The sequence below is a fragment of the Lygodium microphyllum genome, chromosome 7 (genome assembly GCF_053477565.2).
Source record: "Lygodium microphyllum isolate KBCC chromosome 7, Lygodium_microphyllum_v1.1.10, whole genome shotgun sequence".
In the NCBI taxonomy this organism is placed as follows: Eukaryota; Viridiplantae; Streptophyta; class Polypodiopsida; order Schizaeales; family Lygodiaceae; genus Lygodium; species Lygodium microphyllum.
Window position 1 is genome coordinate 153,109,349 of NC_141141.1, and position 18,497 is coordinate 153,127,845.

Consider the following 18,497-nt stretch of genomic DNA (forward strand, 5'->3'; position numbering starts at 1 on the left):
TGCTTTCTCATATGAGAGAGAGAGAGAGAGAGAGAGAGAGAGAGAGAGAGAGAGAGAGAGAGAGAGAGAGAGAGAGAGAGAGAGAGTAGTACAAGCGTGCTAAGGTTGTGTTCACACTCGAGCACATATAAAAGGCACGAGGGCCCTTTATTCCCAACAACCTTCCACTGAAAGGCAACGCGTATTAAGAGGAGAAAAGAATCAGCTAAAGTCTAGGTATGTACAAAGCTGAAATACATATATCTATCCAACTCCCATCATGTGTCGGCAATGAGCAAACCGCTCTACTAGAAGACCCTTCGCGAGAAGGTCTGCAAGATTATCATTTGTATGCACTTTGACAAGCTCAATGCTCTTGCTGTCAAGTACATCTCTAATGAAGTGGTACTTCGCCTGTATGTGCTTTGTCTTTGTATGGAAGACGAGATTTCGTGCTAGCATGATAGCACTCTGACTATCACAATGGAGAATAGATAACTCTGTAATTCCAAGCTCTCCCACCAGACGTGAAAGCCATAAAGCCTCTTTGCATGCCTCAGTGGCAGCCATATACTCTGTCTCTGTAGTAGACAATGCAACACACTTTTGTAGCCTGGAGATCCAAGAGACTGCTCCTCCTGTGAAGGTAAGTAAACACATACTCAAAAGTGGACTTTCTACAATCCGCATGACCAGCATAGTCTGCATCCGTAAAGCCAACGACAGATGCCTTCTGCTTTTCAAAGTAGATGCACAAATCCTCTGTGCCTTTGAGGTATCTCATAATACCTTTCATTGCTTCCCAATGCTTTTTACTAGGGTTTGCCATGTATCTGCTAACCACTCCCACTGCAAAGGCAATGTCAGGACGTGTAGCAACCATAGCATACATCAAACTGCCAAAAGCTGAAGCATATGGTATCTTGGTCATTTCAGCCTTATCATCAGATGTAGGGCTGTCCTCAGCACCGAGTTTCGCATATGGAGGCAATGGAACCCCAATTGTTTTCCCCTCCTCCATATTGAAACACTGCAAAACCTTGGAGATATACTCCTGCTGAGATAGATAGAGTAATCCTTTTGACCTATCTTTGATTATTCTCATGCCAAGAATGTGATTTGCATCACCAAGATCCTTCATGTAAAAGCTTCCATGAAGACTTTGCTTTAGTGAGTCCAAGGCATGAGTATCCCTGCTAGCAATTAGCATGCCATCAACATACAAAACCAAGATAATCATGTTGCCATAATCTGCTGCTTTCTTAGTGTACAAGCAATGATCCACTTGACTTCTATGAAATCCTTGAGACCGCATAAATGTATCAAACTTATCATACCATTCTCTTGGTGCTTGTTTCAGCCCATACAAACTCTTTTTGAGTTTACATACCATCTTCTCTTTCCCTTTTTCCACAAACCCTTCAGGGTGCTACATATATATGTCTTCATGCAGATCACCATGTAAGAATGCAGTCTTTACATCCATCTGTATGAATTCCATATCTTCAGTTGCAACCAAGCCCAAAATGGTTCTCAATGTAGTCATCTTGACTATAGGAGAGAAGATCTCATCGAAGTCAACTCCATGTTCCTGCTTGTACCCCTTTGCAACCAATCTTGCTTTGTACTTTGGCGAGGAACCAGAAGTGACCTTCATATTGTAAACCCATTTACATGGAAGGGTTTTATGCCGTTTAGGCAAGTGCACTAAGTCCCAAGTGCCATTTTTCTCAAGAGATTCCATCTCTGACAACATGGCTTTATACCATTTCTTGCTGTCCTGTCTGTCCATTGCTTCCTTGAAGCAAGACGGTTCATCATAGTCTTTCAACATGACATAATCAACCACATTGTTTGCACTAGGAACAAATCTATCAGGTTGTCTAGTAGCCCTAGACGATCTTCTAACCCAATGATCATTGGTTGTTGGCTGCCTTGCTGTCCTGGCATTTCAGCCTGCAAATCAGAATTAACAGCTTGCTGTCCTGGCTGTTCCTGCACATCTAGTGGCTTATCATTATGGGCAATGGCTGGCTGATCATTTCCAGCATTATTTTCTGCTTTTGCAGGTTCATTTACAGCGGGTATTTGCTACTGTACAGTAGACAAATTTTGCTGTCCGAAAGGTATTTCTTCTCGGAATACAACCCTACAGACCTCCTCAGTCTTTTCAGGCTATTTATGTATGCGATCTTCTCGGAAAATAACATCATTTTTGCGTACTACTTTCCTTTTCTCGGAATCCCATAATCTATACCCCATTTCACCCTCATCACTATATCCTAGGAAAATGCATTTACAGGACTTTGGCTCAAGTTTGTTGCGTTTTTCTTTACGAATGTGCACAAATGCTTCACAGCCAAACACTTTTAAGTGTGCATACGAAGATGGCTTGCCCGACTACGCTTCTTGGGGAAACCCCCCCCCCCAACAACCCCCCCCCCCCCCCCCCCCCCCTCCCCCAAAAAAAAAAAAAAAAGACCTGTTTGGTGGCTGATTAATCAAGTGTATGGCTGTCATAATAGCCTCTGCCGAAAAACCATGGGGAATGCAGCATGAGACAGCATCGTACAAATCTTATCTTGTATGGTCCGATTCATACGCTCTGCAACTCCATTTTGGGGGGGATTATGAGGGGTAGTGAGCTCCCTCTCTATTTCTTTTCTGTCACAAAATGCCTGAAAGGCCTTGGACACATATTCCCCCCCCATTGTCAGAGCGACGACACTTAAGTGTCTTATCAGTTTGATTTTCAACCAATGCCAAGGATTTTTTAAACTTGTCAAGCACTTCGTCCTTGTGATGCATATTTCAACCAATGTCAAGGATTTTTCAACCCATACCTTCCGTGTAGCATCATCGACAAAGGTGACAAGATATTTCTTTTCCCCTAAAGATAACCTTGGCATTTGATATACATCGGAATGTACTAACTCCAGAGGAGAAGATTTTAAGTGAAAGAGACTTCTTATGAGACGTCTGTGCATGTTTACCGTAAACACAATGATCACAATGCTCAAAATCAGCATAACGAAGACAAGGCAAGTAACCCAAACGAGAAAGTACTTTCATTCCAGTTTGACTCATGTGTCCCAACCGGTCATACCACAAAGAAACACTTGGCACGGCAACGACATGATCACTCACACTAGATACATGGAGAGGATACATGTATCACTTTTACAACCTATGGCAATCACTCTAGATCCCTTACAGATCTCCCATTTCCCATCTCCAAAGGTGGTATGTAATCCATCCTCATCTAGCTACCGCTACCTTGTGCTACAAGCTCTTCTTGAGCTGAGGTACATGCTGAAGTGTGAAGACAGAACCCTGCTAAAACTGCAACTACGCACTGCCTATACTTGCAATGTTACATGCATAGTTGTCCCCAAGATGGACAACACCATGTTGACCCCCTGTATAGTCAGAGAACCATTCATGATGAGGGGTGACATGAAAGGAAGCACTTGAATTGAGAATCCAAGTATGCATGTCATCATCTGTATCTGCAAGTAAAGCACGTGCACTAAAGTGTGAAGAGACCAAGAGTACGTCATTCTTGAGTGACTACATTCACCTCTTCAATTTTGACACTGCTCTTCTTAGGCCGACTCTCTTTCTTCTCTTTCTTGCTATCATCTGTCTTCTTGCCCTTTCCTTTTTCTTTCTTCCATTTGTAATGATCAAGTTTAAAGTGACCCTTCTTGCCACAATGATGGCATTCGGCATCCTTGCCACTTGATTTACTGTGTCCCTTGCTATCAGATTTGCCTTTCTGCTGTGATGTGCCCCTAGTATGCAAAGCACTTGAAGACTTACTGGATGCATTGTTCTGCCGGTTCATTTCTTCCATGAGTAGAGCACTCTCTACATTAGCATACAAAAGAATCGCATTAGAATTGCTCATAGCAGTCCTGAATGTTTCCCAACTCTCTGGCAAAGTGCAAAGCAATAAGGTAGCCTTAAATTCTTCATCAATCAAGAACTTCAAGGCAACCAGCTGGCTGAAAATGGAGTTAAACTCACTCAACTGAGTAGACATTGCTGTACCCTCTTTCATATGCAAATCCATAAGCTTTTTCAGCCAATACACTTTGCTTGCGGCACTCTTGTGTGCATATAGTTCTTCCAGTCAAGTCCAAATAGCATAGGCAGAATCCAAATCTTCAATGTTAAACAACAAGGCATCAGAAATCGATAGCTCGATGGTTGAGCGTGCAAGCTCCTTTAACTCATCCCAATCTTCTTGTTTCGTATCTGCAAGCTTTGCCCCTTTGGTCTTAATCGGCTTTGCCTGCTTCTTCCGCAACAGGATATTGTAGCATTGTTTTTGCCAGATTGCAAAGTTATGTGCTCCTTCAAGCTTCTTAATGTGCATGAGATTACTGCTATCATTGTTGCCAGCCATGATTTTCAGCCCAAATGTGACAAAAAAATTCAGCAAATGCAGGCCCAAACTGTCACACAGGTGACCAAGGTACAAACAAGTACCAACCCAATAAATAACCACGTAGTAGCAGAAATTTCAGATCTGCAGATAAATTTTCAAAAGCACTAAACCTTGTGCTACAACACTCCACAACTGATTACAATTGTTTCAGGGGCACTCCACAACTGATTACAACTGTTTCAGGGGCAAATACATCACATTACATGAGAAGTCCCAAATTTTAGTTGCAATTTCTGTTGTACATGAACCACACGCACGGTCAAAAGCCCCAAAATTTTTGTACTCAAAACATCAACCATACATCTGCACTATCTCTAACGTGCATAGAATGAGCCAGTTTTGCCAATAGAGCAATTTCAGCAAAACCCCCAAAATTTTCCAAGTGCTAGATGTCCAAATTGCATAGAATTAAACCCGCATGTACATAAAATGACCAAACGGCGCACAAATTTTATCCAAACAGCAAAAGCCCCGAATTGCACGTGGTCCAATGTGCATCAATGTCGAGAAATTGGGTAAATTTCAGCCCGATTCTTGCATGTACATGAAAAGCTCTAAATGTTGGAGGCAAAATGTCACAAATTCCTGCAATTTCCAAGGCAAATGGTCTTGCTCTGCATCACAATCCCCAAATTTGGGAAAAGCCCTAAATTTTTGGTTCAATTTTGCACAGATCTGAGATCTGTGCCTCCAGTGCGTGAACTCCCGCCAAGACAGGGATAATTGAGGGGATTAAAAGAATAATTTTGATTTTAAAAAAAACATTCGTTGACCCTTTTGGTTTGTGAGCCGTCAAGTTCGTGACGAGTCGATGAAGCCCGTCCCGTCCGTCGCGCGCCATCTCCGTCTGACGCTTGCAGCTTGTCGATTGGTCGTTTGTTGCGTTCGGGGGATGCTTGCAACAACCGTTGTCTATCCTCCAGTATCCACGACCTGTCGCATGCCACCTGGTCTTCGTCCAACCGACTTGTCGCACGCCACCTGGCCTTCGTCCAACCGACTTGTCGCACGCCACCTGGCCTTCATCCAGCTAACCATTGTCTCGTCCAGCTGACCACCATCTGCTGACACTTGCCTGCGCTACCTGTCAGCCACCTGCGACTTGTTTCATTTGCAGCTTGACTTGAGCCTGTCGCCTCAACTGTCTGTTGCTTGCCACTAGTTACCTCATGCTTGTAACCCGCTCTGATACCAGTTTGTTGTCACAAAGAGCGCGAGGATCGAGACACGCAATGGTTTCTCACAACAGAGAAACAAAGAGAGAGTGGAGAGTAGAGAGTGAGTGAGTACGGCTTGTGGATACAATGACAAGTGTATCTCTTTAGGTTTTTAGATAGATATATATATATGAAAGTACAAGTGTGCTAAGGGTACGTTCACACTCGAGCATATATAAAAGGCACGAGGGCCCTTTATTCCTAGCACGGATCTAGCTTCTTTGGACAATGTATACCATGTTCCTTAGCTTGGGGTGAACTTGTTATCTGTTTCATAGCTTCCAGGCATTAGCCACATCTTGGGAGCCTACGAACAATGAGCGTCTTTGGTATTTTCACTCGGGGCATATTGGTTATGACTCTCATCTCCTCGACAACAAGATCGCAATGTCTGTAGATCGCAATGTCTGTAAAGCTTGTTAGGTTGGAAAGCAACACCGTACCCCATTCCCTCAGCAGTCCACACATCGTGTTGAGGAGCCTCTTAGATTGATTCATGTTGATCTTTGTGGGCCGACATCCACTTCTACCTTAAATGGCGCACTATACTTCTTTTCGATAGTGGATGATCATTCTAGATACATGTGGGCGTACTTCCTCAAGCATAAGTCTGATATTTTTACCTATTTTTTTGCTTGGGTGTTGCTGGTTCATACCTAGATTGGTTGTCATGTTGGTTGCATGAGGAGTGATAGTGGTGGTGAGTTTATGTCCCATGGCTTTTCCGAGTTTCTACTGAAGTACGGTATCTCTCGCTAGCTCACCTCCACTAACTCTCCCTCTCAGAATGGAGTCGTAGAGCGTAGGAACCGGACAATTATGGAAATGACATGCTCTATACTGTCTGCAGCAGAGCTTCTTGAGCGCTTTTGGGTCGAGGCTGTTAACACTTCGGTGTACATTCTCAAACGGTGCTCGATTGCGGCTCTTCTTCAGAAGACCCCGCATGAGGTATTTTTTGGCTCTCGGCTTGTCATTTGTCACTTTAGAGTCTTTGAGTGTCGTTCTGGGGGATGCATTTTTGTGTCACAGCAGAAGTACGCTCTTCAAGTAGTGGAACATCACACTTAGGATCAGACACGCCGTGTCTCTTGATCCTACTGTCCACTTGTTGAAGGATATACCTTAGGACAGCCCTTCGATGCATATATCTATCGCTCTGTTGTCGGAAAATTTCTTTGGTTAATTCTCACTAGGCTAGATTTAGCTTACTTAGTCAGCACACTCAGTTAGTATTTTATAGCAACTAGGATGTCACATTAGATTGCATGTCTTCGTGTATTGTGTTATTTACGGTGTACTTATTCTTATGGCCCGACAAATGGTTCTAGTTTATGTTTGTAGGGGTACATTGATTCTGATTGGGAAGGAGATCTCGACACCCGGCGTTCTCATGGCGGTTACCTCTTTACCTTGGGTACGGCTTCCATTTCTTGGTCAAGTCGTAAGTAGGAGACGTAGCAGCTTTCATGGCCGAGGTTGAGTATTGAGCTATCTTTGATAGTATCATCGAGGCTATCTACCTGAGGAGTTTACTGACGGCACTTCATTATCCATGCGACTCTCCTATCGTTGTCTACTACAACAACCAGAGTACCATTGCCCTTGCGGGCAATCCGATCATTACACCATGGACGCGGCATGTGGGAGTCCACTTCCATTTTTCTAGAGAGCAGGTTGAGCTAGGCACTATCCGCCTAGAGTTTGTGTTCACATTCGACAATTTTGCAGATATTTTGACCAAAGCGGTTGACCGGCCGGTTCTTCAGTACATGTTACCCAGGATCGGTTTGGGTACACCCTCCCCTACTTCTTCAGCTTGATGGGGAGAGGGTGCTTGCCTCTTGCTTTCCCTTCTAGTTTGAGAGGGGGTAGCTTCTACTCTTGATAGTGACAGTGATGATGCTTACAGTTTTTTTAGATATTTATTCATTTATTCTTTTGTATTGTATTATGGACATTTGCAGGTTTATCCGCACAGTCAGGATGACCTGATTGTAAAAGGGCGCTTAAGCAAGTGAACAATTTCCTTGCGAGGGCACTGTCCAAGTGGCACCGTTGCATTGCATCTTGTGTGAGTATGACATCTTGCATTGCCCTTTGCATTACCCCATGCATTGACATTCTGTTCATGTGAACATGCATTTGTGCGTATTTATCCCTTTTTCGGTCTTTTAGAGTGGTCGACTTTGAATCCACCATATTTGTGGCATTATCCATGGCAGTCTCCAAGGTAGTTTTTCCTTAGCTTGCTTGCTTGATTTGCATATCTTGCTTGCTTCACTTATTTGCTATATCTACATCTGAGCCTTCTTCTTCTTCATCGACACCCAATAATGGTAGGGATAGTATGCTTGTTTTGTGAAGGTCTTGGGTGACCATCCTTATCATTCTCCCGTTTGGGGCACGGATACTCTATAGGATGAAAATTGATTTGAACCTTACACTTAATGCTAAACCTATTAAATCTATCAAATTAAAAAAAGAGAGAAAAAGTCCATAGCTGATTCCATCCGCCTTTGTAGGGCCTGGTAGGCCATTGGGCAGCTGACGTGCACTCTTTGTTTGATGCCCTATTCTCTTTGGGGTGATCACTTGGACTCCCTTGGTAGGATAACCATCGCCTCTGTAGTCTTAGTAGGCCACTGGGCAGCCGACGTGCACCCTTTGTCCAATGCTCTAGCTACTTTGGGGTGGGACGTCTTGGGATAAAAGATCTTTCTCATGGCACCGTTTTTAGGCCTAAGAGGAGGTGTTGAGGTAAAAATGCATTAGCTTTACTTAAAGAGCCCCAAAACTTGCTTAATTAATGAAGAAATCTAGTTTTTTTAAAAGAAACGCGATCCTAGAGAGTTTCTGTGTCCCATAAGCACAAACCCACTTGGGAGGGCCCAAGCTTTCTATAAATAAGTATGCTACCCTCCATTCAGTCTACAATCTCGTTTTTGCAGATTTTAGGTGTTTCAGCTTGCTGCCCACACCCTGTTCGCGGAGGACATCTCAGTCGAACCTATCCATTGCTGTCTACATCAGTTTGCGCTTGATTTCCAGCCCTCTTCTCGCAGTTTGGAGCTGATCCCAGTCAGGCGACTATTGTTCCTGCACAGACCTGTTGCCGTATTGTCTGCCATGTCATGTGCAGCTTGTGTATGGCAATTTTCTCTCTCTTGTAGGTTATCTTGCTTGCATTTTTGGTATTTCTCTCTCTTGCAGCGTGCATTTTTAGTCTTCTCTCTCCTCACTGTTGTCTGCATCAAATCCAGCTTCTCACTGCTGCTTTTGCTAGTGTTGGACATTTGAAGGCTGCCTTGCTTCTATTCGGGATCTGTTCAGAGTGCGAAACACTGTCTAACTCATTACCCTTGCTTTGATCTTTGAGATACAAGAGTTCGAGGTTCAGTATTCATTCACTGCATAGTGTGTTTGCTGCATGAACATTGCATATTCAATAATTATATCACTTCAGTTATTTTTTGGGTTCATTGTCTCTGAGTTACCCTAACCCTAACTGTGTTCTTTTATTAGTCTGTGCTTTGTTGTACGATTGTTATTTGTGCTTCTGTGTTAGAGTATTTCTTTACACAAGGCAGCCTCTAAATGTTGGATAGCTGAAAATGCAGCAATGTGTGGTGTTGGACAAGCCGAGGAGAGAAAAATTGCAAGCGCAGCAAATGATGATGACATGGCAAGCTGATGGTAGCAAAAACGCAGGTATAATGACATGGCAGACTGATGGCAGTAAAAACCATAGGTGTGATGATATGGTAGTTTGTACATCAGCTGCCACAGATCACAAACATAGTAGCTTAGTAAGTGGCTAGATGTAGACAGTGTGGTTGATCAGCAAAAGCAGCAGAAATCGATGTAGATTGTGCGATGGAGGTCTGAAATAGACACTTGATGGATGTAGATAGCAATAGGTAGCTTCGGTTGAGATGTCCTCTGTGAACAGGGTGTGGGCAGCGAAGCTAGAGGGCCTAAAACTTGCAAAAGCGAGATTGGACTGAATGGAGGGCAGTCTACCTATTTGTAATACGTATTTATAGAAAGTTTTGGAACCTCATACCGCCTACCGTTTTACAACTCTCTTGAACCACACACCATTATAGGGTTTTCATTAATTGAGCAATTTTGGGGCTCTTTAAGTGGCTAATTCAACATGTAATACTTATGTTAGCTCAACAGGATGGAGCACAAGCATCGGTGTTATTTATGAACCTTAGTGGCTATTGTAAAGAAATACTCTATTGCAGTAAACACAACACAATTGTACGACAAATGCACAAATCGATAAAGAAACATAGTTAGGGTTAGGATAACTTAGAGACAATGAACAAATCAATGATAAGGAATGAATTGTGTATAGAATACAATGCCTAATGCATCATACACACTATTAGTGAAGAATACTAACCTTTGAACTCCCATGTCTTAAGGATAGGTAGAGAGTATGAGCTGGAAAGCGTGCTGTACTTTGACGGATCTTAAAACCGAGTAGACAGCCTCCGATTGTGTCAGGGAGTTGTAAATAGAGCAGTAGGATGCTAGATCAATGAGACAAATAGGTAGTAGATTGACTTATTGCTCCCCTAATTGCATTTTGAGTAGCACCATAGGAACGGGTTTGGCATACGGTTTTCAGACTGTCATCTGGGCATGTGTTTATTTGTTCTTGTACTAGATTAGATTAATCTTAATCTGACTTGTGGGCAGTTCAGCTTTGGAGCTCAGCATATAGCCAAAGGTTGCTGATGCCTGCTCTAGTTCTGCTCCAGTCCAGTTCAGGGAGGCTGCCCTAAGGTGGATTCTTCCACAAGTTGCCTTTTTTAAACTTTTTGAAAGAAAGGGGACAGGCTTTTTAGCAGTTTTGGGACCCTAGCCAATGTTGAATTCTCTCTCTTCTTTATATACTCTGGGGGTTAGCCACTACAGTTTTAAACGCTGTTCATTCGTCTGTGGGAGCTCATAAACAAGGATTGCTTCTGAGGCTTCCGCATGTAACAACTTCAGTGTATGCATCTCGATGCTATATGTGGGTTTAATGTTTCTTATGGAAGAAAATGAACATGAATCTCAACATATGTTGTTCACGAGGAAAGGACTTGTGAAGGTGTAACACTCTTTGAAAAAGAGCAGAAAAGAAACACAAAAATCAAAATACTTAAAAGCGGAAAGGAGAATGAGTCCAACAAATGGAGAAATCTGACATATTCATTGCATAAGACTGGTGTGCTGTAAACAGCAGGAAATCTAAGGATTGGGGAAATACACGCACTACAGGGAAAGTACAAAGCAGGAGATTTGTGCCATTTGAGGAAGGCTATTTTGTCTAGACTGGCTGACTGGCTCACTGCCTGGCTGACCTGCTGGTAGCAGGTCCAACCTGGTAATGCCACATGGGATGTTAAACCTGCCACATCATGATGACTAGTGTCTAGTGTAAATGCATTTTACTTAGTATATGCACCATCGTCTCGCCCTACATCTCTTAACTGCTTGCATGCTTGTGTTGATGCATTCCCGCAGTGCTTCCTTGCATTTATGTCTTTGTTTTCTTCTGTTGTTTGTCATTCTAACAGGTTTGGCATCTCATTAATGATTCTTTTGGTTTAGAAATTACATGATTGCTACAAGAAAAACTGTTCTATGATCATGCACGCATTCAGCTGATGGAATTTGTTTCATTTTTGACTGATTTTGGGAAAAGTTGGAAGAAAATGCTAGGGAAATTTCCCTATTGTCTCAGTTTGGGTGCTGTTGTTCTTACAGTTCACAAGTGTCCTAAACCCAATTGTTATGAGGATGGTTTACAGCTTTGACAAGGCTAATAAAGAGGCCATCTATGCGAGGTGACATTTAAGGTGCACCTATAGTTTTAGGTGCTGGGTTTTAATGCTCAAGTCAACTTTCCCTGCTTTGCTTGCTTGATAGTCCATCTGCTCTTTGGTGGGTTCAGTTTTAACCAGAAGCAAGGAACATATTGGCCTTCTGGCTTTAACACTGCATATTGTAATTTATATTTTTCTGCCTTTTAGCACCTCGTATTGTTATCTTTAAGTGTTTGCAGCCATATCTTTTGACAAAGTGTCATGCTGTTATATATTCAAATTTAAGCTATCTGCTCAACCAGTTGGAGCAAGATCTGGCAGAAGGGGGAGTGTGTCTAAGGTTTATAAATCTGTTTTAATGTGAATCGATTTTGAGTTCTCGATTTGGAGACTTGGATGTTGCATATTTTATTTGATAAGTGATCGATATTATTTGGGCTATGTGATAGATTAAGGTGTTGATATCCAATATCCTCCTGTACATATGAATGCTCATTGAAAGTGTTTGGAAGTGATATTGTAAGTTTGATTGCATTGTTTATGAAGCCATACTCGAATACGATGTGAGGTGATTTTGTAAGTTTGATTGCATTGTTTATGAAACCATACTCAAATATGATGCAAGGCAGCGCTTGAATCAGTTGTGGAGCTACATCTGCAGATGTCTGGTCATTGTTTTTTGACAATGTATCTTTGCAGTATTTGGGGTGCCTTTAGAAGACCTTGTCCAAAGGCAGAGAAGTTCAAGACCTGTGCCTCAGATAATCATAAACTGTGTTGATTACCTTGCACAAACAGGTACAGCTCAGTATGTGAAAAATCATTTCTGTAGTTTCCTTAATTTTACTTTTGTCAGTGTTTTGATTTACACTTCTTACTTGACAGGCCTTAATACTGAGAACATTTTCAAACGCAATGGGGATCAGCAAGTTGTGCAACAACTTCGTTCTTATTTTGAAGAAGGTATTGTTGTTTTCCAAAACATCTGAGTTGCTTTAATGGCTAGAAAGAAGGTATTGTTGTTTTCCAAAACATCTGAGCTGCTTTAATGGCTAGAAAGAAGGTTACTACTTGGCATTAATCAAGTTTCTAAATTTGTGCTTGCAATTACATCTTCTGCACTGATAGATTGATTCTGAAATAATCTTTTAAAGGATCATTTTGAGAGTTCGAAAAATGCTTTAAAAATCAGATATAACTCTCGGTAATCTCTACATCGCTTAATACCCCCTCTCAAGCCCCAAAAAGGTGAAAGAAGAAAATGAGAAGCATGCTCTTAGTCTCATCCAAAAGGTCCCATACTAAAGTGGCTAAGGCATCTGACCACCAGTGCCACCATGTGACCTGAGGGCCTACTAGGGCTGCAAGGGCAGTGGATATTGAGTTGCCCAAGAGGTGCACCCCAATGAAACCAAGAAATTGGACCGAGTGCCATTAAGGATTGCACAAGGGTCCACAATGATTGCAAAGGCAATGGAACACTCCTATGTCACTTAGATTTTGCTGATTTGATTTGTTTTATTTTTTACAAGATATTTGAGCTGGCTCATTAGTTCATATAAAAGTGAAAGCAAAGTACAAAAACCCATTGAGGGTATCAGTGTAGAAAATATGTTGAGGTAGAGGATAAATCTGCAAGAAATGTGGTAGCTGCTTGGGATTGTGGGTGAGCAATGAAGATTATGGTGCTCTACTTGATGAGGTAAAGGGAGCATGCAGTATAAATGCATGGGTTTTTGCTTGGAAAGATGCCTGCAATCATAGTTTTTCATCTGTTCAAGTGCCCAGGTCAGAAAACGCAATGCTATGCAAAAGGAATGCATATTGAGGCATGATTATGCAACAGGATTTTGTTTCGAAAATTTCCTTGCAAGGGAGTTGTTGAATTGCCCAATTGCCCTTTTAAAATGGAGAATGAATGCACGGGTACAGAAAGAAAGGGATGTTGATGTCCAAGCTAAGGAAGACAAAGTGAAACCTGAATGTAATGTGTGGGGAAAGTAGCCTCTCTCAAACCAGGGATATTGATGTCATCGGAGGAGCTGAAGTTGCATATGATGTTGAGAGTTTGATGCAAAAGATGTAGTGTGAATGTGAAGACTGATCCCTTCACTTAGTGGGAGATGGAGCTAGAAGAGGGGCAACTGAGAGGCATTTCAGAGAGTATGGGGAGGGATTTGAGGAGGCAGACGAGGAGGCCACGAATGAGATGGGAGATGAGCATGCTATCATAGATAACTTGGAGGAGCTCAGCAAGCCCATGAGGCTTGAGTCTTGACAGATAAAGCTTGCAGCTTTAGATTGCAATATCATCTTAGTACGTTATTGTGTTACTTGACATTTGTTTTACTATTGGCTTTGCTACTTGCACCTTACTGATTTGCTGCATGAAATTGAAGTAAATGGGGGGCAGCTTGTTTAAAAACATAGTGACCTGATCATCATTTGGCTTGGGCAAACCAGTGGTGTGGTCAACTTGGTGATCAGACACTGATAGATAGCCAACTTTACTTTCACATATGCTGGATTCAATATTTAATCACATAGCAATCAATGAGATGACTCCCATTATCAGATAGAAGGGGGAAGTGCTATAATTGGGAATGAAATTCAGGCAATTGACCTTAGCCATAACATTTTGAGCCTTCTATTGATAGACTAGATCAGGGTGGGCAAGTCAAGGTTTGAGCATAAGCTCTAGACCAATGGCTAGTTCTTGGGTACCATGGGGCTCAAGCACTTGTTACATGAGGTTTGATGGAGTCATGAAATTTGATATGTCAAAACGAGTCTTATCACTAAAGACATTCTTGGCTGTTGCAACTAACCGTGAGTGCTGAGTGTGGGCTAGGGTGGGTAGGGAAGGGGAGTGGAGTACACTTGGAGATATGTCCAAAAGTGCCTACTGTGCAGAGGTGATGTCTTCACAGTTGATCCAACGGTGGTGTAGAGAGGCTCACTAGACAAATGTACGCTAACCCTCTGAGTAGCCTGAGGATAAGAGATTGGCGCCATATTAACACTATTTACTCTTACAGCTTTAAAAAGCTTTAAAACTTTTGCAGTTGCCTGGGCATCCAGCCCCAACACAATGTAAACAGTAGCTTTTGCTTAAAAATTGTCCTACCTAGTGTGGACAGTATTGTGGTGCTACAGAAGAGGATAACATCCAGAGTAGACTCTTAATTTATGAGTATAAATGTGGTAGTTGGTCTATCCATTATGTACATTGTTGCCTGCATCAAGATGTCTGTTCACAAATGTTTCAGATTCATTAGAAGCTGTATATTTCAGTTTACTTTTCCAATATCTTGTCTTGGCAAGTTGGAAACTTCCTTAGTGTGTCTCACAGTATCTGTATTCTGTTTGTAGAAACCATACATGTCCTTTATATAGCTTAATCAGTGATAGGACAACAAAGAAAATGCTTAAACTCTTTTGTTATACTCTTCTGAAGCTTCATAGTTTTACAGCGGTTGAGGTTTTATTTTGGAATAAGTTGCCTTTTGTTGCATTTATTTTCAGATTGGAATGCAATTATTCCTGAAGGCACAAACCCCATAGATGTAGCAGTGCTATTGAAGACTTACCTTCGCATGCTTCCTGAACCTCTGCTTACATTTTCTCTATATGATGGGATCAAAGGAGCACGAGGGAATGTTAGGCAACTGGCAGATTTGATACGGACTATTCCTTATGCAAATTATTCCACACTGGAGTGCTTAGCATCCCTCCTGCTGCGAATTAGTCAAAAGTCTGTGTTAAATAAGGTAAGGATGTTCGATGGCTTTGTCTGTGAATTGAATGCCTTCTTCATTTATGTCCTAACTATTATTGTCCCAATTTATGTGACAGATGGATGGTTATAGCTTGGCATTTGAACTTGCTCCGTATCTTTTGTGGAAACAAACTTCAGCCAGCCAGCTTTCACAAAGATCCACAAGTTACAGATCATCTGGTGCTTTTAATTTACCAATGGACAGAGACTCTGATGGTGACATTGGTGGTAAGCTCCACTTTGTATACAGCAGTTTAATTGATTAGAACAACAAATCTTACAAGTGTAAATTGTGAGTGCAGGTGTGGACAGCGTGATACCTTTGGACGATGAGCCAGCAATCGCAGATTTTGCAATTGTGGAGGCTGTGCAATGTCTTATAGAGCAGCAAAAGGTTATCTTTGATGATTCTATGGAGGCTTTTTGGCATGAGTCGGAGGGGTGAGCCTTTTATTCATTACAAAAGATCCTATACTTCAGGTGTTGCTTAATTTCCCAAAAGCAAAAAGAAAGATCTTGGCCTCAAACACGGCTTTGATATTTGTAACATACCATGTGGTCACAGTTCTGAAACTCCTTTTATTTGAGAGTGTATAGTTAAGTTCAATGCCACCTTGAGCTGGGCCTTGTGTGAGGGGAAACTGGAGCATTTTGACGTATTCATCGATTCTTTTATTATAAAGACTTTCAAGTAGTTGCCCTAAAAGGCTCGACACTGACTGCCAAGGCTGAAACATCCTTTTGCTGCTTGTTGGTGATAGCTTAAGCGTCTTTATCATGTGATGGTCAAAACAGCATAGACTCACCTATGGGAGTTGTCTATGGAGCCAGTATTTTTAAAAAAGTTGTGATCATCGAACTCTACTGAGAAAGTTCTCTTTTGTCTTCTCGAGATTTAGACATAATATATTTTACACTTTAACATTTATATGGGTAGATTCTAGAGTGAACTGTTACAAAAGATGGTTGCTTCTTTTTCTTCTCAATCTCCTCCTCTCTATTCTTCTCTTATTCTCTTCCTTCCTCTCTATTCTTCTCTTCTTCTCTTCCTTCCTCTCTATTCTTCTCTTCTTCTCTTCCTTCCTCTTTCTTCTTCTTCAAAGGCCTCAGTTCCACCACATCAAACCCTAAACTGTGGAAAGGCAATGAGCCACATTGTTTAGGATCAAAAAGTTGGGGAGACTGCAAATGGAGTCTCCTTTAATAAAGGGTTGGAGTCGCACTGACCACGAACTCTCAATTTCTTTATTTAGGCTCAAGCCTGTAGCACGTTTTTTCTGTCAGTAAAGCACATTCTATTTCATTTGACCTATGTTGTCACTGGTAAAGTTTGGAGGATTCTTGCTAGCTTACATTGAGAGATGGTAGCTTAGTATTGGGGTGAATAACATCAGTTTGGGTTGAGAACACTTCACTCAAATCTATCCTATCATTGTTGATTATGCGTTTCTTCTTTTTCATGAAGGACACTGGACAATAAGAATCAACAATTGAAACCTTTGATAATTGACAATGATAACTTTTAATCACGTTTGCTTTGAAAATCCTTGTTCACATGCTACTGATGATGTAGAAAGAACAATAAGTATTTGTATAATCTCATCAATTTTAGATATATTGTATGCTGATCAAAATTTTTGGAGATGTCCCCTATATCCTTCATACTCATTCCCTTGCATCCAAAATATGTTGGAAGAACAAGTAGGATTTTTCATAATCTCATCAAGTTTACATATGTTGCATTCCAATCAGAATTGCTGGAAGAGCATGGCCCTTGCATCCTTCATACTCAATTCTCTCACATCCAAAATGTAGTGTATTAATGAATGCATAGATTTATTTTACATCCTTGAACATCCAAAATAGGACCATTGAGCTTTTGAAGCAACATGTCCAACCACATATTGACATTTCTTTTTCTTTTGAGTCATGTTAAAGAAATTTGTGAGAGAATAATCTTGTTGCACCAAAAGTACTAGTGTCTAGAAACTACTAATTTATACTTATCTACCCCAACATAAAGGTCCCTAATCTCACTCTTTGAAAATGATTCATCAACATGCACAATAATGTTGCCAACCAAGTTGGATGGTTATTGTGTTGGTAATTGTTGGAATGAAAAAGAGTTGATTATCGTTTGGGAGAGGGATGATTTTATTAAACTAGTGAGACACATGTAGTTAGGTAGGCAATGTGATTTTGTAAGATGCAATGGTCGTAAGTTTGGTGGTTGGGCACAATACAAGTCCATTGTATGCATGGTGATATTTCCTATCCTTGTCAGCTTTCCTTGGCGTATCTTTGTAGAGGATGTGTCCATATATTTGATAGTTTGGCTTCTTGTCACTATTGGAATTTGTATGCAGTTCAATGATGCTTCAGAAGGTGATAATGGCTTTGAGATTGTTGTGGCAAAGATTAGTTTTTGCTTGTTCAAGTCCAAGTCTTGTAGACCTAGTCTCTTGGTGTCTTTTGTCTAAACGTTTGATTTTTCTTGTCGACTCAGCCTTCATTGTGTACTTCTATAGGAAGAATTAGATGGATGAGCTTGTTACTCATTGAATGTTCGTGTGGGCTCCCCACAAGTGTAACAAACTTGGACGATACGACACATCATTTTGGTGTTCATCTCTAGGACCGTAGTAGATGTATTAGTGGGTTTCAACATCTATAGTTGGTTTTGGATTGTGGCATAGGGCAAATGGAAATTCTTACTTGCATTTTGCTACGCTATTACTATCGGTCACATAGCATATAGAACAGTAACTATGAAGTGTTTTTCCAAGATGATGCCTCTTAATTTGTGTGTTAAGCTGCATTACTCATCATTGGATCAAATGTATGCATAGATCTTGTTTGTAATATTATTGATGTGTGTGTTGTGCAACCAGATGATGACATGTGCATGTAGTGAGCCCCTATGTTGAATCTCATATTTGATGATGTGTTCTTGGGCATGATTGACACAAAGGCCTTTTGTAAGAATAAGAAAAGGTGGAACTTGATGTGAAAGAGGATGGCACACTCGATGAGGTAATCTTTCCACAAGAAATTTGGATTGAACTATTTTGTTAGGGATTGCATTGTGTTGATCTCGAGCCATCATTTACTTGTCATCTCATCTATAATGAACACAAGGAAGAAGTGAGGCATGCCCCACACATCTACCATTGTGATAAGGTCCTTCAAGTTACAACAATGCCATGAAGGGGAGCTTCGCATTGATGGGTGAATGTTGTAGC

The 18,497-nt window shown here is 41.3% G+C and overlaps 1 protein-coding gene across 2 annotated transcripts in view; it reads left to right on the plus strand.

Moving 5' to 3' along the window:
- LOC148034096 (small G protein family protein / RhoGAP family protein) overlaps window positions 1–16,181 on the plus strand; it is a 47,584-nt gene extending 31,403 nt beyond the window's left edge. For both annotated transcript variants that reach the window (XM_087682094.1, XM_087682095.1), the window contains exons 6-10: window positions 12,177–12,275; window positions 12,363–12,440; window positions 15,003–15,247; window positions 15,333–15,483; window positions 15,558–16,181. In XM_087682094.1, coding sequence (XP_087538220.1) covers window positions 12,177–12,275; window positions 12,363–12,440; window positions 15,003–15,247; window positions 15,333–15,483; window positions 15,558–15,700 — 716 coding nt within the window. In that variant the 3' untranslated portion in view covers window positions 15,701–16,181. The remainder of the gene's footprint in view (window positions 1–12,176; window positions 12,276–12,362; window positions 12,441–15,002; window positions 15,248–15,332; window positions 15,484–15,557) is intronic.
- The last annotated feature ends 2,316 nt before the right edge of the window (window positions 16,182–18,497 follow it).